At 48.5% G+C, this 22,900-nt stretch overlaps 1 protein-coding gene across 1 annotated transcript; it reads left to right on the top strand.

The window, feature by feature from the left end:
- The first annotated feature begins 98 nt into the window (after positions 1 to 98).
- Positions 99 to 22,900, top strand: adgra3 (adhesion G protein-coupled receptor A3). The gene is made up of 19 exons (XM_040182105.2): positions 99 to 1,213; positions 7,165 to 7,236; positions 10,845 to 10,916; positions 14,816 to 14,887; positions 15,001 to 15,072; positions 15,169 to 15,329; positions 15,928 to 16,141; positions 16,268 to 16,432; positions 16,980 to 17,181; positions 17,299 to 17,448; positions 17,949 to 18,107; positions 18,550 to 18,711; positions 18,818 to 19,025; positions 19,140 to 19,348; positions 19,424 to 19,548; positions 19,729 to 19,852; positions 19,974 to 20,119; positions 20,406 to 20,501; positions 21,138 to 22,900. Exons 1-19 carry the CDS (start codon positions 1,002 to 1,004, stop codon positions 22,597 to 22,599), a joined length of 4,083 nt encoding a protein of 1,360 aa, XP_040038039.2. The 5' UTR covers positions 99 to 1,001; the 3' UTR covers positions 22,600 to 22,900.

Raw genomic sequence — 22,900 nt, 5'->3', positions numbered from 1 at the left:
ATGAGCAGAGTATTTCTGGATTTGTTTTCACTTAGCTGTACATACTTGCACTTTACTGTTCTGGTTGTACAAAGATGAGCTGTAAAAGTTTAACTTTAATATTTGTGGATTTGGATTTTATTTTTCAAATGTAACCTCTGGAATACATTCAGTAGAAAGTGAAGACGTTAAAGCACAAACATAAAACAAACTCAGGTGTAACTTTTAAAATGAAAGTAAATTTCCACCATTCAAGCTCAAAAAGGATGGATCACGAAACACTGCCACCGCGGAGAGTTTTATTCTGAAATGCCAACCGGATACGGTCGGGATCTTCTCGGACTTGACCATGGTGGAGCCCGAGGCGCAGCCATGGAGGAGGACTTCCAGTGGCCAGAAAGTTGCTGCCGAATACTTTTCAAAGAGTCAGCGGAGCTATAAAACAAAACAAAGACAGCTACCGCTTTGGTGATTACTTTTCCATCGATGCAGGACTTTCACTTTTCACGTTTTCCCGAACATTCGCAGCCCACTTTGAGCTAAAAAAGGAGACTCGTTTCAGCGCCCGTGTGTGTGTGTGTGTGTTTACCGCCGCCTCCTGCCGTGGAAAAGACAACACGGAGCTAGACCCACGGTACGGACAACAAAGGGGGGTGGGGGGGGACCAACAACCACCTTCACACCCGGCATTTAGACGCGTTTACCGACTCGAGGAGCAGCAGGAGAACGGGGAAGGGGAGGGCGGCGGCGGTGGCGGCTTCTTGGCGAACAAAGAGGGACAACTCGGCCGGACTGAACACTGACGACCGCGCGGGCGACCGTTGCGAGAGCAGCAATGGAGGAGGAGGGCTCGCTTGAGCCCAGCAGCACACTGGCGACGGTCTCGTTTGTGTCTTCGACGGGGTCCATTTCATAACAAGGCCGCTCGCCGCTATCGAAACATTTACACCCCCCCCGGTCTGTCTGCCTCCCCGGTCTCCTTCGCCCATGCTGCAGCGGGGTTTCTAGTCGCGGTTGGGAACATGAAGGCGGATCTGCTCCTGCGGTTATTGGCGACCCTGCTGCTCGCCTGCGGTTCGGCGGGGTCGTCCGACTGCAAGTCCTACGACGAGCCCCCGAAGGGCGGGAAGGGCGGCAAGAAAAGCCCGTCCACGGAGAGGAAAGTGGTCTGCAGCAACATGGAGCTCCATCAGGTGTTACCCGCGGACTCCTTCCCCAACAGGACGGTCACGCTGTGAGTAAACGGCCCGCAACCTGATTTCAATGTTCCTTATACTCCTCGTGTCCACTTTATATCGCTCTTCATCCAGCTGATACATAGTTTAGAATGAGGAAAATTACAATTTAGTAGTTTTGCCCCCCCCCCCCCCCCCCCCCCCCTACCATGGTCAAACTCAGCCGGGGTGCAGTTTGTGTGGTGCTTTGTTATGGAAGAGACACCTCACATCCGGCTCTTGAAAGGTATCAAGGAGAGGCCTGGGACATTGATTCACTGTGTAGCATTTTAAAGTTGGGCCTTGATTAGTGATTGACCACCAATGTTAAGCTGGTTTTCAGTCACAATCACACACACACAAACAGTTCTGATGACTGACTGAGCATAACCGCCTTTCCCTTACAAAGATTTTCATGACCTCATCGATTTGAGGTCACACTGTCTTACTGGGCTGAATCCTGCTGGATTTAATTCAGAAAGCGTTGTTGGCTGGTTGGAGAGTGCTGGAAAGAACGGAACAATTTGGCATGCGAAAAAGAAAAACAAATAGCAAAGGAGAACTCCTAATGTCCAGTGCGGTTGCTGCGGAGGGGAAATGTGATAAGGGTGCAGCAGTGGAAAACGGATAATACACCCCAGCAAAGGGAAAGAAAAAGGAAGGATTAGCTGGTTCATTCTGTGACGTTTCAACCTGTTTACCACCAGCACATTCATTTGAAGCCCTTTCCAAAGGTGTCCATTTTTAGGTTTTTCATTTTCTCTCCATTAGTATATACTTTCTTTACAAAAGGATGAGCACATATAGTGTAATGTTTTGTGTCTGGGGGAAGAAGGGAGTTGGCTGAGTGGAGCTGAACACCTGGAAACTTCTCGAGTGAGGGTACAAGCCAGTAAAGCAGACTACATGGCTCTCTGCAACACTAGAATATCATTTTTTCAAAATCAGTTTGGTTTAATCACAACGCATCTCCACATTGTCCTCCACACCTGTTGAGCCGGGAACGTCCCAACAACGCACAAATGCACCACATCGGCGGACCGTCTGGGAGAAAAAAATGAACCCAATGTTCAAGCGAGTTGCAGGTTGCCGTGTGTGGGGTGGGGGGGCCTTCAAAGTACGAGAAAGACGTGATTAGAGAGCGCAGACCAAAGGCGGTGGAACCTCAAGGACACCCTCCCAGTCTCCGCTTTTATATTTGCAGACATTTGTCGTCATCCATTGAAGGAAACCCCCCACCTCTGCCTTCTTCACAAGTGGCAGGATAAACTTAACTCTTAACTTTAATTTCACTGTTTTTTTTCGGGCGTTTTAATTTATGACCTGTAATAAAACCGGCGTGAGTCTGGTGGTCCAGTTTTACGACCCCCCCCACTGTCTTGTGGCGGGGTTGGCCGTGGTCAGGGCACAGCTGGTCTGCGGTGAACCGAAGACGAGACCTCGGCTGCCAGGAGGGACCCCTCCAAGGCTCGAGGATTATTGCCGCCCGTTATTCCTCCGTGTAGGGTTACTTTATTTTTTCTTTCTTTCAGTAAATGTAAGATTGCATTTGGTTTTGTTTCAAGTCATCTAAGGACAGACTGCAGATGCTGTTTGCTTTCAAGAAGCATCTCATTTTTTCTTTGGCCTCTCTTTCATGGTGTCAGTGGCTGTAGCCTGGATTTTAGAAGACTTCTCGAAACGTTTAGTTTGTAGTTAATACTTCTTACCACTAGTCCTCCGGCCCCTTTCAGATAATTGTTTTACAGTTGAATAGTCTGTTTTAGGACCCCATTTTTTCCGCAAATGTGATGGTGACAATATAGTTCCCTTGTTATGTGGATGTTTTTCTGCATTGCCATGCCCTGCAGTGCGTTAATTAAAGGCCTCGCAGGAAACGACAGTATAAGCTAGGTGTGATTAGAGAGCTGCTCCATTCATCATACCCCTCCCATCCCACCTCCTTTGTACTTAAGATTTCCTGTTTTGCTTTTAGGGAGTCCGGATCAGACCGAATAAGAATTTTGATCAGGCTTAAAGAGAAATAAAAAGTCAATTTTGAACACAAAGCAGATTTCTTTGAGAAATCCCTTGCCCACTGTCTGCTGTATTGGACTAATCGTACCAATTGGAGGATTGTTTTTTATGCCCCGCCAGAAAATGTAACCCAGATGCTCTCACGTGACGTGACTTACCTCGTCCTTAAAAAAAAAAAGCTTTTATTTTTCCAGACTTTAATGAGTACTGGTACCGGTTTACTCTGAGGTCGGGTGCATGTCGTCACTCTGCTCTTGGTTCTCCTCTGCAAAAGGGGGGAAAACGGGCAACGCATTCCCAGACTTTGTGCTCCCCAAATCATACGGCAGGCCGAGGTAACCCGAGAGGAAATGACGCAAATGTGTTTACAGCTGGCCTGCCCTCCCATGTTAGTGCAAACCTCGGCCAAAACACAAGGCCACAAAATCAACCTTCGCCTCGCGCGGAGAGATGAATCAGGTCGCGAGTACTCTACATGGGTGTGTTCGCGGGCCTGGTTTATTTCCGTGTGTCCGTGTTATCTAAGTTGTATTTTCAGCCGAGACGCCCCTTTGTCCGTATCAGAGATTTCCCTACTCTCCAGGCTTGTGTTTCTCTCACAGGAGCACCTGGGCTGGGCAGAGCAAATAAGCGCACCTGGTTTTTGGGCCTCCGCAGAGGAACGCAGGATTAGTGTCACAAAGGAAGCAGGGATTTCCTCCCTCGCTGCAGGAGAAAGAACCCACAGTTCGATGACACACCGCTTGTTTTGCAGCAGAACAAACTAGCAGTCGGGGGGGGGGGGGGGGGGGGGGGTCCATTGTCGTCGGGTTTCCTCGAGGCTTTCACCACACTGAAAGATCGTGCAGAACTTTCCCTTTTGGCTGTCGGATCCTAAAAAAATGGATCAATGAAGGGAAATGAGTTTTGGAATGTGTGATCCGTCCCTACGCCCGTCATCTCGTGGGTTTGTTGTCCCCCCCGACGTTGAAAAGCTGCCATGTCCCGCTGGCAGTGTTTGTGTAACTAAAACGCAGGTGCTTGCTGTCATCGGTGTCCTCAGAGGATTTTGTTTTTGTTTCTTTGACCGGACAGCCATTAGTCTAAAGGAATGTCCCCGTGTTTTTCATCGCTCTGCAGGGTTTGTTCGCATAGTCCCGAAGGTGAGACACCCGACAGCTGCACATTTAGTCAGTCTGCGCGCTTTCATTTCACAGACGTGTTGAGGTTGGACCAGCTTGCTCCAAGTCTCCTTTAATCCCAGACAAATGGCTGTGTTGAGTGTGTGTATGTGAGGCGTGTTGTGTGCGCAATGCCTTCTGTCGGGTTAACTCTCCGACTCATCTGCTTTCATCCTGATGTTTGCACAGTGGATCTTCCCCCCCCAGTAAGCAGCTTTTTATTTACTCTGCACCGTGTAGGAGTTTGTTTTGTGCAATTAAAAAAAAAGAAGATAACAGCATTCTTTTCCATTTTGTGGCTACTCTCAAAGAAAAGTTAACCAGAAGAATGACCCTGGCTATAGTCCGCCGTTGGACCAGTTTCCTTTTACCACCTGAACTGGGCCCCACTTTCCCATCCGCTGTATTCAGTCCCTCCAGAAGAGTTTTATGAGCTCAACTACAGCTTGAAACTTATTTGAAACCCTATTGAGGAGCTAATGCTCCCCGCTGTGGGGAGTTTTTTTTTGTATAAAAGCCTCCTGATCATAAAGGAAGTGTTGAAAGAGCGCAATTTTGGCTCTGTCCTTAAAGGCGCCATGTGCCTGTGAGGGGAGTGTGTAGTGGCTGGCCATTTTTAGTCCTCTGGATAATGGGCCTACAGCCAGAGGGGTGCGTTTTTGAAGTATTTTTATATGTGACATTAAGATTACCTTTTGATAGTGTCATATTTACTAGCAAGATGAAATTGAGGCCACGCGTTTAGTTGCTCTCATTGAGAGGGGAAATTTGTTTTGTTTTTCCACGGACGTCATTGAGATTTATAGCATCAGGAGACGGGATGTGGGATGTGATAGGATCCCCTGCAGCTCGTTCCTGGCTCGAGTTCAAGCAGGTCTTATCTATGCATCAAGATAAGGGCGGTTCCCCTCTGTCGTTTGAGGCCCGGCCTGAAGGCACTGCGTGCGCAGTATCTTCAGTCTGGGGACCTCAGGCTGACGTCCGGAGACAGACTGTAAGGAAGCAGGCGGTCTACCTGCGGAGGTCCTGAGGGAGATGTGGGTGGTTAAATTACTCTCCATACAAATTTGAGGATTTGCAATATGTATATCCCTGTCAGTCTGTCTCAGCAAGGCAAGTGTCAAGAAGACTCAATTCTGCAGCCGCAGCTTCGCTTGCACCGTCTCCTGTCATGAGGAAGGCAGAGAGACGAGGCTAGTGAGGGAGCGTAAGGTGTGCAGGAAGGAAGGGATGGGAAGGGGACTTCTGACTCTTAGGAGGACTTTTGCTTTGTTTATTTTGACGGACCGTAGAGTCACAAAGGCTAAAATTGCGCATTCACGCGGCCAGATTAGAGTTGTCCCCAAGATGTGCATGTGTGTTTAAGATTCCTAATCTTATCTGGAAACCTAATTACACCTTCCGTGATAAAGGCCTCTTATTTTTTTTTGCTGCATGTGACTACAAATATCTTAATGTGGGCGAGGGTCTGCTTGTGACGACTCTGCATCTTTTCTTGCAGAGATTTTGTGTTTGGTAAATGTCCTCATGACTGGCCATGCTTTGCTCTCGCCCCATTACATCATTTATCAGTTCTTTTGCCCTTTTGTACCGCCTTTAAATTGGCTTGGAAGGCCGTGTGAAAGGAGCCATTGCGGATTACAGATCCGATCTGTTTGGACGTTGCTCCACAAAAGCACATCTCACTTTTCCAGCGTCAAAGGATTAGTTCAGATTGTAAAGGCGAATTTGTGATATTGGATTGTGTGCATCCCCAAACCAATAGTAGCTCCGGCTCTGCTCTTAAAGTTTTCCCTTAGGCCTCACGGTATATACATCCCATTGGCACGTATAGCTATTCTACAAGATAAATTTGACTTTTGTCACCACAGTCTTGGGAGGCCCGGCCTCTCTGCCTGTACCATCAGATCACGTGCACACGAGCGGTGATGTCATTGGCAGGCTTGCACATCACCATGTTTTTAACATCTGCCCTTCTGCCGTTCAGAAGCCTTTGAAACACGGGACTCATTATGACTCCAATCTGGCCCCGGGGTTGTTGGTTCAACTCTCATGTATGTCACCCACCACATCCCTTCCCGGCTGGCCAGAAACATATGCTAACCACAGTTCTCTGCATTTTTTTTGCTGAGTTAACTGTGCTATTGATTCCACTGGTCCTTTGGGGAGTAGTTTGGGAAGAAAGTCTGGAACTTGCCTGTTGTTGGATAATAAAACCTGTTTGGTTACCGAGTGGAGGAAGCAACCGAGAATTCACACTTAATGTTTTTCAAGCCAGCTATTATTTCTGTGGTGATTAATTTTCTTGTATAGCAGGTTATGCACTTGTTGCTTGTATTGAAGGAATATGTGGGACATACCTCCGTCTATGCGCTCAACGCAGACAAGGGTTATCTGCGTTCTTCGCATGCGTCGCCTTATATTGCATTACATTTAATCAGGACAAAGTTCTCTGTGGACGCCTCTTTTGCTTCCATAATGTCATTATAGTATATTAAATCCCAACCGGTGCAGCTCTTTGCCAACTTTTAACGGTTCCGTGTAGCAAAGCAAAGCGGGAAATACGGGCTTTACTTTACTTTATGACTGTATTGAGTCTTTGTTGCTGCTACAGATCGGAATATGGTGCGTTTACCTGTTAAAGCCGAAGGTACATAAACACTTGTATGTTAAGACAGAAAAAGAGTATATGTAACATTTTGGGGACTTTATTTATTTGACGTGCATTACATTTCAATAGCTGTTAATTATAATTGTTTTTTGTTTAATATTTATTTTTATTCTTCTCCCCACAGAATTCTGAACAACAATAAAATTCAAGAACTCAGAAATGGCTCCTTCATTGGATTATTTACACTTGAAAAATTGTAAGTATTATTTCCTCCCTTTTTTTGGCATGTGATTTCAATGGGCATTTGTTTAACACTTCCAGTGCAATTTGGAAAAGTATACCATAGCAATTTAAATTGAATATCTGCATTAAGATTCCCAACCTAATACATTGTATAATCTTTCATTTAAAAAGTGAGTGGTATTAAGGCTGCATGTATCCGTGAAATATCACAATGGTGGGCTTCTGTTGTCAAATACCGAATTGAAGCTCAGGAATGTGGTCTAGGTTTGTAGAACACATGTTGACACGGTGCCTGCGGACCTTCGAGGTCATAGAAAATGAGAAGGCTGCACTGCACTTAGCCTCAGTCAAGATTATCAGTCTATGTTGGAAGACCGGCGATGACAGTAGAGAAAAGGTTTGAGCCCTAAGGGTTGGTTGTTGTCTGCCTGGTCACATACTCTCAACATACAGCTGCTTAGTTATTCTTGGGACGGGGGGCATTTTTTGTTGTTGCCTAAAGCAGTAAAGTGAGGGCCTTGATTCGTATTGTCGTATGGTTACTCCCGGAGATTCCTCAATCAACGGAGAGAGATGTCGTCTGCACCATGTGACTCTGACTTTGGAGATTGGAATGTCATCACCGTGTTTCCTTCCTGCAGAGATTTTTTAAGCAAATGGCCGCGGGCCCGCCACACATGGGCCACGGATGATTTATCACTCTGGAATGGCTTCATGGAGATAAAATATCCGGACCCTTTAATGGCCGTGCTTTTACCCAAGGCTACAATAACACATGACTGCATTGACATGGAATTCTAAGGGCATTTCCCCGCCCGCTCCCCCCTCGCCAGTCTTCTCGGTCTGGTTAAAAGGGGCTAGAAATAAAGAATGTATATGAGGCCAGACCTATTTAGTCCCGTGGTATCAGTGCAGAGAGAAGATGTATTGTGTCCACTAATAATCTGATTTAATTGGTAAATTCCTACCGTTGTTTTTATGATTCACAGAAAATCTAAAGCAATGTTTTTGTACATTATCAGTATAAAGCGGCAGGATTTCCTCTTGGCCCTTGAATTCCATCAAATATTAGTTTTAAGAGCTCATGTCCAGAGGATGAGCGGCAGGCTGTGTGCTGAATGTGGTAAAAAAAAATAAAGAACTTTGATCTCTCCCAACATAGTGAGCCCTCACGGCACTTATGTGCTCCGTCTGTGAATGGCCTGTCAATTTGGTTGTAAACTCTGTCCTGCCTTTCTTTGCCCCCATTCACGGGCCAGTTTACCTCCAAAAGGATCCCCCTTCCCCATTGTTCCTCTGAGATACACAACCCCACTCTCGTCCATCGTCAACCGGCCAAGCGAGGTTGCGGGATGGCTCGCTTGCTTTTGTCATTGTAATGAAGCAAAAGCCAAGATTTTCAAACGCACTACGAATGCCGGAGCCTCCCACTCGACGCCCCTCCCTCCCGCCACTTGATCACACGCCCCCTTTCTCCTCCAACTCTCCAGTCTGTTTCAATGCTCCTTCCTCCTGCCCCTTTCTTCTTCTTTTTTTTCCATCTGTTTTAGCTAACAAAGAAACTCTCCCTCATTTGGACTCTCTGCCCGTATGCGGCCGTGGAGGCTGAGACAGCAGCTGGCTGTGAGAGAGAGGGGCAGAGAATTGATTACGCCGATCCGGCACTCTGCGTGAAATTGCAAAGTAACTGTGTTTCGTCGGGGGGCCAAAGGTGCCCCTGCTTGGATATAAGCCACACAGAATCCCCCATTATCACCCTCCTCATAGAAATTGGAGCCAAGCTAGGCGACCCTGAAATGCTAATTCCTTTGCTAAATTCGCTGCTGTGGAGGAATGCGCATTGTGGAATACGCAGCACGGATAACATGTCTAGTGTGCAGTGTTTTCCGTGAGAGTTGGTTGTTCCCTGTTCACGAATGGAACAATGCCAAGACAGACATAAACGTAAAGTTGCTTTTACCAAGTGCACACAAAATATACCTGTGGTAAATTAAATCCAATCTTGGTTTGACCATCATGGGCTTGTGATCGCCACGGTTAAATAAAGATTGCAAGCTTCACACAGATATTTCTGTGTAACTCAACTGACTTTGTGTTTCTTTTCCACTTGTGCTGCTATAACTGTCTCACCGTTACGCTCTGCAAAAGTGAGTATAGCCGTGCTTTAAAGCAACTCTATGTAACTTTTTCTAAATCGTGGCCACTGTTACCATAAGTGACCGATGATTATGGTAATTGCTCAAATGTGACAGTAGCACTAGTAGAGAGGCGTAATAAAAAGAAAAACGTAACATTAGTAACATAAGCTTAAATGTGCTAATGTTTGTCTCATCGTTATGCTCCACGGTGGATTTCTGCCGTGAGTTTTCACCTTATGGAGGGACATATTTTTAATGGGTTCTCTAGTTTTTATAAATGATCTATTAACTGGGTGCCATCCGTCATCATTTGGTGGCCTGTTTAACACACATCAGTTACTCTCTCCTCAGAGGGGGTGTCAGCGTCATGCTCAGAACCAGCCATCAAATCGAATTCAAGCTAGTGTGTGTATATATAACTAATTATTTAATAATAATTATTAAACATGCTCTAATTCCCAATACATTGCCCATTAGTAATAGAAATCAGAGGTACAACACTTTCTTTTTTTCCCCATTAGTTTCCAGTGTAACTGATATCTGAACTACCTGCAGACCATCATCTACTCAGTCCTTTATCATTGTTTAAACCCGATTGTTGTTTTAAAGCTTTAATAATACCAATCTAATTTGCATTTAATCTTTCAACCAAGAGTAATTCTTGTTTTATTAACCTAAATTTATAAATATATCAGAATACCAACTGCATTGACAGTGTCTTATTTTTTTCATAAGACCAGTGAGTCTAATAAAATGAACTTTCCTATCCACTTGCCCGTCGGGTGCATTCTGAACATCTTGCTTTCCATCAACTATAAGTAAGTAAAAGTTTACAAAAAAGAAAATGGAAAAGTCCAGTCCCTCCGTGCCAATGGTCCTTACATTGGCTCTCACTTGCTTTGAAGGTTTTTAGATTCTATTTTTTTGTCCCGCTCTCTCATTTTTCTCTCAACACCTATGCGCAGCGACGCCACCGCTGCTAGTTCACATCAAAAGCTTTATCACGCAAAAGGTTTCGGTCTATGGCTTACCCATGGCCACCTATACCCCCCTTCAGATGACTGCTCTTCCACATCAAACAGGCAGCTTCCCAGAGGCCCTTTGTGTGGGTTCAGGTGGCGACTAGAAAGCCTCCTGAACCTCCAGTGCAGGTGAGCGCCGCAGGAATTCTCTGACCGCAAAGCCTTTGAACCTCTGGGGAGAGAGGATGAGTGAGTGAGTGTGTGTGAGTCACAATGGTTGTCAATGATGACGACTGTGCATTAATGCGCAGTGGGTGAGGTTGGATATAAAAAAAGATGCTTCACTGTGCGTATATGCTTATACTGAAAGTTCATAACTCCTGTCTATTATATCATTAGCATAAGTCACGTCCCTTTGCACGTGCAGATCCCTTTTCTGTTGTTTGATGATCGATTGGACGGTCGTAGCTCTGTTTTGTTGAAATTGCTCATGAAAATTCCCCTTTTTTTTGCCCCCACAGGGACCTGCGGAGTAACCTGATCAGCCACATTGAACCAGGCGCTTTCCTCGGATTGCGAGCACTCAAAAAACTGTAAGTAGTGGTGGAGCTTCCCTCTGCGAGTACAAGTCTTCTATTATTACTACACCCCAAAAAATTTTAATTATTTTTTTTTTTTTGTTAAAGGCAGTTCGAAGCGCTTGCCTGAATTATTTGGCATGTGACAGGAGTGGCTTGAAGCAGCTGTCGTTCTGAAGCTATACGCTGTGTTGTGCATGTTGTGGCGGGTCTAGAGTGTGGCCTGTGTCCATAGGGGAGGCCGGGGGGGGGGGGCGAGGTCAAGCAGCGGTCTATTTCTACTGCCTTGTGTTCTCTGGCCCCCTGCCAGAGGCCACTGCAGACACCATGATGCCTCCATAGACTTTCCCACACTAGAGGGGGGAGGGGATATACAAACGTGTGTGTGTGTGTGCGCGGTGTCTAAATGTCGACAATAATTTTTGATATGTAACAATACACCTGGCCTACATAGTGTGGGTCAGAAACTGTGTACGCAAACGTTAAGTTGTGTGTGTGTGTGCGCACGTGCGTGCATGCATGGGGGAGCGCAGGAACACAGCATGACTTGGAATCCGACACTAACCAGATGCTGCCAACACAAACTTGAGCTTGCCTGCTGCTGGGGCGCAATGAGAGCGAGACAGGAAGGCAGTCAGCTCCTTGGCTCCGAAGCCCCCCCCTCCCCCCTCCCCGTGCGTAGTGTATATTCGCACGCCGCAGTCGGATGCATTCCTGCATCCCGATACGTCCTCTGAATCCCAAAGTCTTCAACAGGAGCCTTTCTGAAGGCTTTCCCTGTCACCACGGAGTGGTCTGGACTCTGCAAACCTGGCGTGCGTGTCTGGTACAGTTTGGGTTTTCGCCTGAGGGGCAGCGGAGTTTAATTGGCCCCGCTGCCCGCCTCGGTTCATTTCAAAGGGTAGTTGTCAGTCGCTGGACTGTGAAAGGGAGGGGGCACAGAAAGGGGAAGATGAGCGGAGGGGAGGATGAGGCAGCACAGGACCCTGGGAATGTAAACACAGAAGCCCTACATCAAAGGTTGGCATCCACTGCTACAGATCTACCCGACTTTTTCCCCAGTTTTTGTAAAGGGGAGTAGATTTAATTGGCAGCAAGAAGTACATGAACATAGTTTTTTTTTTTTTAACAGTTTTTAGATCTACTTGACGTGCCTCGGGCACATGCTTGTCCGCTGCTCTTTATCCTCTGCTTTAACAAGCAGTCTTGGAATTCTCTCAGTCTGAGAGTGTGTGTGGACCCCCCCCCACCCCCCACCACATAGTTAGATCGCTTCTCATTTTCACGTCGTGCCTTTTCGAAGGGCCCGTTCATCCTGGGTGTTTTGTGACAACGCAGTGCCGCAGGTTTTTTCTTTTTTTTTTGTTAAAGGAAGGCTGCGTACGTTTGGATAATTGCGGGGTCCACACATCAGACGGATTAGTCTTTTTGAGACTCTGAAGCCGTAGTAGTCCCCCGCCTCGGAAGATCTGGACGTGGGGGCGCATCGGGCTGCATTTACTCCTGCGCCACTCCGCGGGCCACGCTGCCGATGACCTCGTCAAAAATGTAGCAATAGGAGCGCCGCATTGGGACCACAAGGCCTGTGATTGGACTGCTGCTGATGCCAGTAGAGATTTCTGAAAAGTGAGGACGCGAGGGGGGGGGCTCACGTTTCTCCTCTCGTCTCAATCGCACACATCCGCCAAACTGCTCCACTCCAAGTGTCTACTTGCCACGAGCCCCACATGTGTCTAGTCGAAGCCTGGCGTTGTTCGCCTAGAATATATAAATCCAACTCCGTGACTTGGTGTTCAACACGGCACATAATAACTGAAGGATGAACTTAAAAAAAAATGTCAGTTGTCAGTTTTAAGTCTTGGCTTTCTGAGATTTATTTTTAAAGTTCACCATCCAATTCAAAATGAAAGATAAAGTAATAATGAAAAAAATGCAAATCTTTAACTATTTTGCATACAAAGATGAAACCTTTAAATGTCATACATTGTTGTTTCCGTCGTGCCCACTGCACCGTTCTGTCTATCTACTAAACATTTTCAAAAAGATCAGTTCTACACTAATCAATCTCGAGGTTGGGGATGAAGGATTAAAACACGTCGATCAGTATATGAGTGCAATGGAGTTATGAGGGCTTCCTTCCGAGAGCTGCTGTTGGACCAGTGTTCAGGTCGCTGTAATGTACTATGCACACGTTTATTGTTCATTTAATGCTGAAAAAACAAGCTATTCCTAAAATAACAAAAACACTGTCCGTGCCAAGTTCGAAACTGAGTCAGCTGGTTGCCGCTGTCTGAGCTTCTTTATTCATGCTGGCTGCTCAGATGTCGGGTGTTATATACACACACCCTCGGGGGGACACAAGTGTATCCCCTGCTTCGCTTCGCTCTCCATACAGCTCAAATGCATTTTCCTCACTCGCACAAATGCATTCAAATGCCCTCGTCTCTCTAAATCCCAAACCCCACGGACTCACCCGGCGCCTCGACTGCGCATTCCACCTACAGCTGAGCAGTCCCCGCGCCAAGCCTGATCACATCAGGGCTATTTTTCGCCGCCGCTCCTCGTAGCGTACCGTGACAGCTCCAGGCCCGCGCCGGAACAATGCTAGTCGACTGGTGAAAGCGGATGGAGGATGGAGACGCGAGCCAGTACAGCCAGACGAGAAAAGGTCTCTGATGCGCTTGAGTTATGTTAGTTCTCACGATTCCTAGCGCAGTGGAAGGAGGTTGAAGTAGTTACCGCATTTGCCATCTTGTTTTCAGTCCCCCCGAGGTAGCTGACTCTTTAGGAATCGAAGGGAGATGGAAGTACGCTTTTCAGCTAGTACAAATCAGCACCCCTGCTACAGACCCCCCCTCTCCTACAAGTGGAACTAATAACCCCGCGTGGTAAATTTCCCAGCTGGTACCTGAAGGACCAACACCCATAATTACGTGAGTGCTCGGATGTCAGCATGTGCCTCACAGACGTTTTGCAGGTATAATTTTGTGTCAGTGTGGCATTCCTGCAGCACCCCAGGATACAGTGGAGCGGGTGGGTCGAGGTAATGATCCGTCTTTTCTCCCGGGCTCTTGTTTTCGTCACTTGGCACATTTTCAATGATTGCATCGTTTACAGAACAATGGGTGTTCCGGCTATTGTGAAGGTGCTCTGAGACTGTGAATGTTTGAGTTGCTATAGACCGATGGCCGCTGAAGATGTTTCTTCTCTTGAAGTTAAAAGGCATGAGTGTTTGGTAGCGTTACAGCTAATAAAAGCTAATTAGGTTCCATTAGGGATGGTGGGCCCAGAAAACCACTGAACCGTATCCGAAGATGGCGTGCTGAAGTTATCCCGGAGCCTCCGGTAAAACATTTGGTCTTTGCAGCCCAATGTTTGCATGTGTGATTGACAGAGGCGGTATCAGCTCGTGTTTTCCTTTCCTTCCGTGTGTTTCCTTTCCTTCTGAAAGGCTTCAGGAGTCTCAGACGCCTGCATCAGAGGTCTTCCAGATACATCATGTCATGTTACATGCAAAAGAGGAACACACACTCTTGACTTCTATTCGACATTGATCACAGGCGATGAATCGTCTCGCAGAGTGTTGCTCTGCCTTTGATGTGTAGGTTCCCCCTGGAGGCCCACGCGGACACGTTATCTCAAATCACCTTCAACGTTGTAAATCTGTCAGCAGAATTTGGGTGTTTTTTCCTTAACCCATCTGTTAAACATCACTTTTTTTCTTTCTTTATTTAAATGCTGGTATCTCAGACGTCAGCATTTTCCACTTTTTTTGACATGCCACAATCTGATTTTCGTGGTTTATCTTGTTGGAAAGCATAGCAGCCTTAGTGCAGCTTGCTAATTGGCGGTGGTGTTTTAGACCATTGTAGCTGTCATGTTATGTCTGAATCTATTCTTTCTCTGTACAACAGGGACTTGTCCAACAACAGCATCGGCTGTCTCAATGTGGACATCTTCAAGGGCCTCACCAATTTAATCAGACTGTAAGTCTTTTAATCAAACATATGAACTGTGTGCTGAAGCGAGCTTGATATGTTTTTATAGTAGACTCGGATAAACAATCAGTGTTTTTTTCGTCTTTATTTTTTCTCTCCAGAAACCTTTCAGGGAACATGTTCTCTTCATTGTCTCAGGGGATCTTAGACAGCTTGGTGTCTCTGAAGTCTTTGTAAGTATGACGAGAAGCGTGTTGCTTTGTATTGAAATATGTGATTGTGACGCCCGCTGTTGAAGTCATGAAAGATGCGTTTCCATGCATCCGCAGGGAGTTTCAGACGCCTTACCTGCTGTGTGACTGCAACCTCCTGTGGCTGCTGCGTTGGATCAAAGAGAGGAGCATCACGGTCAAGAACACCAAGTGCTCCTTCCCCCAGTCTCTGCAGGGGCAGCTCATTACCTCCATCAAGCCAGAGCTCTTCACCTGTGGTAGGGACACACATCTGGAGAAATTCGCCGTACATTTGTCCATAGATCTGACACCACAAAGCAATGTCGCCCTAAAATAATAGTTATTTGTCATCCGAGTGGCAACTCCTGATGCGTCATTTGTCCGGTCCCAGACACTTTGAAAGGCTGAAATAAGTCAGGTTGAATAGTGGCACAGATTGTGGTGTCAAAGTGGTGCACAGTTAGTTTAATGTTTCTTTTTCGGTATCAGCGAGGCTGCTGGTGTCTGGAGAAGAGCGGCTCGTGCAAATGACACGGGAGATAACAAAAGGGCTTCGCAGGCCAGTGTTGCCTTTGTTTGTACTTGCTCATGTCTTATCAGTTGGGCGCTCATCACGGTGAGGGATTATGAAATGCGTGGCACAGAACTAGCAAGAGCCGAGGCCTGACGCGAATGACAAAGTGCCCACGTGTTGTTGTGTCAAGAAAGGGCAAAGAAGAAAAGAAAAGGCGGTATGTTTAGAGACAACAGAGTAAAAGGTAGTTTATGACAAATGTGAATCAGGTGACCGTCCTTTTTTCCGTGAGAGGTGACAGCCAGACTCTTCGCTTCTAAACACTTGTCTTGTTCCTCCAGATGCTCCACTTGAGCTGCCCTCGTTCCAGCTGACTCCGTCCCAGCGCCAGGTTGTCTTTCAGGGGGACAGCTTGCCGTTCCAGTGTCAGGCCTCCTTTGTGGCTGAGGACATGCAGGTGCTTTGGTACCAGAATGGCCGCATGGTCAAGTCGGACGCCGCCCAAGGCATCTTCATCGAGAAGCGCATGGTGCAGAACTGCTCCCTCATTGCTAGGTACGGTAGTGCATGTTTCTGCAATCTCAGCAAATCAAGCATCCCTGTTTAGCTTTTTTTGCTTCCCATAAAGCTAGCTGTTGTGTTCAGTTATCTGGAATTTCTCCTCTGCTTTTCCCACGTCAGCGCCTTGACCATCTCAAACATCCAGCCTGGTTTCACCGGGAACTGGGAGTGCCGGGTCAGGACGAGCAGGGGCAACACCACCAGGACCGTCCACATAGTTGTGTTGGAGAGCTCCGCTGAGTACTGTGCTCCGGAACGCGTCTCCAACAACAAGGGAGAGTTCAAGTGAGTTCCCGCAATAGCACAAAAGCAGACCTTAGAGCTTATTTTTATGCTTATGCTTACACTTATGCTAGTGTCCTTAAGCACCAACTGTAACTCCATACAACGGCAACTCCTGAGTTTTATTTCACATTCTAAGTAATTGAAAGCGCTCCGTTTGCACCCAGTTTCACTACAAATATCTGGTTGTTTTGGCTGTAAGTGGCTTATTAGGCATTTAAGAATGTAATTTATGAACAAGGCTTCTCTCTGTTCATGAATAATACGCTTCTTTGTTTTTCTGCCAAATTTCATACTTAAATCCAGTCATACACTTATGAACCAGTATGTTTGTGCATCATGCTTTCATTAGAAGTACTCTGGCCCCCTCCTGTGGTCAAACATATAAATTACTTCAAAGTTTTAATGACATACTCATTAAATGACTGTTGTCGCGGTTATTCACATAACTGCTTAAATGACCCGAAGTGAGAAGAAAATACGGTTGTTTTATGTGCCCATTAATGAAGAATACAAACAGCCAGACTGTGTTTTATCGGTCTTCCTTCAGGTGGCCGCGCACCCTGGCGGGGATCAGGGCCTACCTGCCTTGCAACAGACTGCCGTCGAGCGCGGGAACCTACTCGGGTGGCGCGGGTGAAGAGCAGCGGGCGGGGCGCTTGTGCGATCGCAAGGGTCTGTGGACGGAGGAGGACTACTCCCGCTGCCAGTACCAGAAAGATGTCACCAGGTTTCTTTACGTCATCAACCAGGTCTGTATCTCACTAACAAGGTTTCATTTCTGAAATCTTCTTCTGCCGGGCCCCTGCCTGCTTGGACCATTTGAAGTCCGATCCAGGCTGACTGTTCTCTCTCTATCGTTCCGCTAGATGCCTCTGAATGAGAGCAACGTGGTGGCCAGGGCTCGACGCCTGCTGGTGTACACCATCGACGCTGCCAACTTCTCGGACAAGATGGACATTATCTTCGTGGCCGAGATGATTGAGAAGTTCGGCAAGTTTGTCGAGAAGTTTAAAGACGTAAGAACTTTTTGTCCTGAACCTTTTAGGAGATCAGGCCGCTTTTCAGGCAGCTTTTCAATGCGATGCATGCGTTGTACCCCAGTCAAGAGTAAATCGATTAATGCTCAGCAGCTGTTTTTTTGTCATGTTGTTTAATGCGAAGAGACGGCTTGTCACGACATTCAGCACAGCTGTAGGCTAACAGACAGGAACCTTCTCAAAGGAAAGGAGCTCCCAGCATGTTGTTACCGCTGTAGGCAAGTACCACTGTAGTTTTAAAGCAATTTAAAAGTTCCGCTTGGCAACAACGTGCTTGAAATGTGTTTCCAATCGACACTTGCCATGCGCCTCCCGTGGCTGCAAACAAGATGTGGCTTAACATGTTGGCGTCTGATGTTTCCATCCAATTTATTCGAAATACAAGCCGCTGTGCCGCTCCTGAGCCTGTAGTGAGCGATGTTTTCATGTCTCAAAGGTGCCCAGCCCGAGTCACATTTTCTTTCTCTTTTGTCACGCAGCTCGGAGAGGTGATGCTGAGCATGGCCAGTAACCTGATGCTGGCCGATGAGCGGGTGCTCTGGATGGCTCAGCGTGAAGCTATGGCGTGCTCGCGCATCATCGCCTGCCTCCAAAAGATAGCAGTCTACCGTCTGGCCACAGTACAAGTCTTCTCCCTGGTAAGTTCTGTCAACACACCGTGGGCCCGGGTTCGATGGGCCGTGCAACGAGCGGAGAAAGCGGTGCTTCGGCGGTTTAGTGTTCTCCCGACCTTGACAGAAATATGCAGACTTGACAGAGCAAGGCTTGAGCCGACCGGTGCTACTGCGCATCGTCATTGTACAGACAAAATGAAAACAAAGTGTTCACATCCGGCCGTTCTGCACCATCCATATTATTAATTTCCCGAAGGGGCGTCCCACCATTTGTTAAGCTAATGTCGTCATTCCTCCCACCTCCCCCTGATTGACAGCTCATTCACTTTGCTGCTGCACCCACAATGGGCGGTGCACTTGAAGAAACCCACATACTACGCACGGCCGAGACCCAATTACGCAATATAAATATAACTCTTCTAAAAATGAATCGAGTCACATTCCTCTATTCCTGCTTTCCTTCCAGACGTCACCCAACGTAGCACTCGAGTCTCACGTTGTCCGTGCTAACGACTGGAACGGCATGACCTGCATGTTGTTCCAGAGGTCCAGTCCCGAGCGCACACAGGAACGCCAACTCGCCTTCAAATGCAACACAACCAGCTCCTTCTCCAGCATCCTTCACAAGGTCAGCACCTCCCGGGGTGGATAATTCCAATTCGGCAGCAGGTTGTTTTTGACAACAACGGTTCAATTTGTTTTTGTTTACCTGACCGTATCTTTTGTCCGTGTAGAGCCCCATTGTGGAGGCTTCCCTGCAGCTCCCCCAGTCCCTCTTCACCCAAGCGGCACTCCCCGGGCAGGCGGAGGACACGGTCTACAAGCTCCATCTACTGGGCCTCCGCAATGGCAAGTTTTTCCCCTCCACCAGCAACTCCACCCAGCTGGCAGATGGCGGGAAGAGGAGGAGCGTTGCCGCCCCGGTCATCATGGCCAGGATAGGTGAGTCATCGTGAAAACACTGTGACGCTGACGCATAATGCAGCCGGAACCTGACAACACGTCAAGAACCACGCCGGTGTGCGTTGTGACACCCCTGTTTGTGTCTTCCATCAGAGGGCATGTCTCCACGTGTCCTGAGGTCGCCCGTCAACGTCACCCTGAGGCGGTTGGCCCGCGGCTCCGATGCTGTGTCCGCGCGCTGGAACTTCAGCCTGGTGGGCGGCCACGGAGGATGGCAAAGCGACGGCTGCAGCATTGTAGGCCACAACGACAACTTCACCACCATTTCCTGCAACTCTCTGGGGAACTATGGCCTGCTGATGGTAGGTTGGCTTATTTGAATTTGTAGTAACAATATTGCTTGAAACTGAGGATATCTCCCCTTGTCTGTCATGCAGGACCTCAGCAGTGTGGAGTACCTCTCTCCAAGCATCCAGCCCCTGCACCCAGTCATCTATGCCACTACGATCATACTACTTATTAGCCTGCTCACCATAATCATCAGCTACATCTATCATCACAGGTAATTGTCTCTCTTTGATTGTTAATTATTTAACTTTGTTAGTGTGGGACAAGTGCCTTTTCTACTCTTATGTTCCCGTTGCTGTATATGTATCCTACCCAGACACGTTGGCTGAGTGAGTGAGAGAATGACCCATTTGTCCTTTTGTAATTGGCGATTGATTTGTTTCTGTAACCTCAGGTCTGTCCGTGTGAGCCGCAAGTTCTGGCACATGTTGGTCAACCTTTGCTTCCACATCTCTCTCACCTGCGGGGTCTTTGTAGGCGGCATCAATCAAACGCGACATGCAAGCGTGTGCCAAGCAGTGAGTATGCACCACTGGGACGCCTCCAACACAAAAGTGCTTCCGATGTATTCACGGGAAGAGATTTGATTGCATTGATTTTCCCTTTAGCAAATGAGTATAAAATGATTCAATCTTCTAGGTGGGCATCTTGCTGCACTATTCCACTCTGGCAACTGCTCTGTGGGTGGGTGTGACTGCACGCAACATTTACAAACAGGTGACACGGAAGGCCAAACGCTACGAAGAGCTGGACGAACCTCCGCCCCCGCCCCGGCCTATGCTCAGGTACGACACCATCGCCATGGGGATGTAGTGTCGAAGTTTCCGCTTTCTCCCAGTCCTACCTTGTTTTATTCACTCTCCGGAAGGGCAGAAGTGAAGGAAAGTGTTCTGTATTCTGTAACCCTGTTTCTCTATGTGGTAGGAAACCACAGGCTTTTTCTTCGGTCTTGGTGAAACAGCCGCATGAGAGCTGGAATACCACTGGCCCACTTCATTTCGCTCATAGTCGCATGCCATGCTACGAACTGAAAGACTAAAGCAGAACACGCCTCTGTGCTTTCTCCAAAAGGTTCTACTTAATCGGCGGAGGGATACCCATCATTGTCTGTGGGATCACTGCGGCAGCCAACATCAAAAACTACGGCAGCCGGACGAATGCACCATAGTAAGCAGTCCCTCTATTAAAAGCAATTCACGTTGCCATCCCTGAGTATGAGCTAGTTGTAATGTTTTGTCCATTAATGCGGATAACAGCCTTTAAAAGGTCTCTCGGGCATGGATGCTGCTATTTTACATTCCGTCCTCAGGAGGAGTTTTGCTTTAGTCATCGATCGGCCAGGCCGGCTGCTTGCGTAAATAATGGATGTTTTTATGAGGGAAGGAAACGTTTATTCCCTGAAGTTCTGTTTACGGTGCCCTACTTATGCTATGTGCATCCAAGCAACTGCTACGCGCCCCCCCTCCCCCACTTCTTCAACAGGAGCAGCTGTTTAAACGGTGCACCGTATCTGTCTGAAGTCTTTGGAGTTTAATTAATTTCTTGCAAGCACAACAAACCCAGTCTGGGTTATTAAATGTAATGGGGCAGTTAGTGTAAAAACGAGACGCTGAAGTTTTGAAGAGCTGTTTTGAGTTTGAAGTAGATCTTGGCACTGACGGATAAAGATGAGAAAATGTTGTATTGTTTTAACGAGTGTCTTGAGATAATTGCGCAGGGGGGGGGACTCTTCAAGAAGCCACAGGTATTGTCTGACTCTAAATGAAATGCTTGATTGGTCCCGTCTGTCTCTTCCCCTTCTAGTTGCTGGATGTCATGGGAGCCCAGTATCGGCGCCTTTTACGGTCCAGTGGGATTCATCGTCTTTGTGGATTGCATGTACTTCCTCAGCATTCTGCTGCAGCTGCGCCGCCACCCCGAACGCCGCTACGAGCTCAAGGAGCCGAGCGAGGAGCAGCAGCATCTGGCTCCGGCCAACGGGGAGGCCGGGTCAGAGGGTCCCGGCGGGCAATGCGTCCCCCTCACCCTTCAGCTGCAGCCTCAGGGGGCTTCTCCCTGCTCGGCGTCCGCTGCCCACCCTGTGCCGCTGTCTGCCCTGGAGAACGAGCACACCTTCGCCGCCCAGCTCATGGGGGCGGCGGGGGCGTTGGGGCTGTACGCGGCCCTCTGGGTGTTCGGGGCCATGGCGGTATCCCAGGACCACCCGTACGACTTGGCCTTCACCTGCCTGTTTGGGGTGGCCGCGCTGGCGCTGGGCGCGTTCATGGTGGCGCATCACTGTGTCAACAGGCAGGACATGAGGCGCTATTGGTCCCAGGCCTGTTGCTCTGGGAGACGGGCGTACTCGGCCCAGGAGGACGTCCTGCTGCCTCAGCCAGGCGTGGCCATGACATCCACCGCGGGATCCGCCAGCAAGGCGGACGGGGAGTCAGTCAAGTGTGGCCACAGCAGTGCAGACTCCTCCTACACGAACAAGAGCGCACCGAGCGTGCGCAACTCCGCCCACGGCAGCAAGCTGACCAATCTGCACGCCGAGGCAGCTCAGTGCAAGCCGGCTCCGGCGACGGCCAACGGCGGGGCCGTTTTGGACAACAGCCTGACGGAGCATTCGCTAGACAACGAAATCAAAATGCACGTGGCACCGGTGGAGGTGCAGCTGCGCCCGGTGAGCAACATCATCAATGCGGCGGCGGCGGCCACCACCAACGGGCACACGAGCCGGCATCACAAAAACAGGGCACGGGCGCACAGGGCGAGCCGGCTGACCGTGTTGCGAGAGTACGCCTACGACGTCCCCACCAGCGTGGAGGGCAGCGTGCAGGGCAGCGCGCAGAGCGCCCCCCACAGGCGGCACCACCATTACGACATCGCGGCGCGCAATAGCCGGCGGGCGGCATACATGGCCTACAGAGAGCGGCATCAGAGCCAGCAGCAGCAGCAGGACAGCAGCGACGGCGCGAGCCTGCCGCGACGCTCCCGCCTCACGGAGAAAGGAGGCGCCAGCACCGCGGGGGACGGGCCGCCGGCGCCGGACGAGGCGGCGGGCACGGTCACCGCCGCCGGGTCGTGCTCGAGTAAAGACTCTGGTCCCGTGCAGCAGACCGGCAGCACAGAACTACAGAGCCTACCCAAGTCGTACGGGCTCAACCTGGTCACCCAAACTGGCGGCGCGGTTAAAGAGAACGGACACGCGGGGCCTTTGATCTCCCCCGAGAGTGCGGCCAGCGTGAAGACGGGGTTGTGGAAACACGAAACTACTGTGTAGCCAGCGTTTCTTTCCCAAAGGCCGCCTCGTGACGGACCGTCACCTCTTTTAAACTGTGAAATCTCTTCTGCTTTTTTCCAATTGTACGTTTATTTTATCAACAACCAAATCATTACTGCCACTGAACTGTCTTTGTCAATGTTTTTTTTGTAAATTGTCTATTTTTATAACTTTTTAGGAGTTCTGTGCGGCATACATGGTCCGAGCTGTGGCCCAGTGGATGCCATCACCATGGGGACTGTTTTTCTCCCATTTGCTAGTTTGTCCCAGCGATAATAAAACAAAAGTTCTGTGTACCTGA

Source organism: Gasterosteus aculeatus, chromosome 7, assembly GCF_964276395.1.
Source record: "Gasterosteus aculeatus chromosome 7, fGasAcu3.hap1.1, whole genome shotgun sequence".
Lineage (NCBI taxonomy): Eukaryota > Metazoa > Chordata > Actinopteri > Perciformes > Gasterosteidae > Gasterosteus > Gasterosteus aculeatus.
Note: the sequence above shows the minus strand (reverse complement) of the source record. Positions and strands in the feature narration are given on the sequence as shown.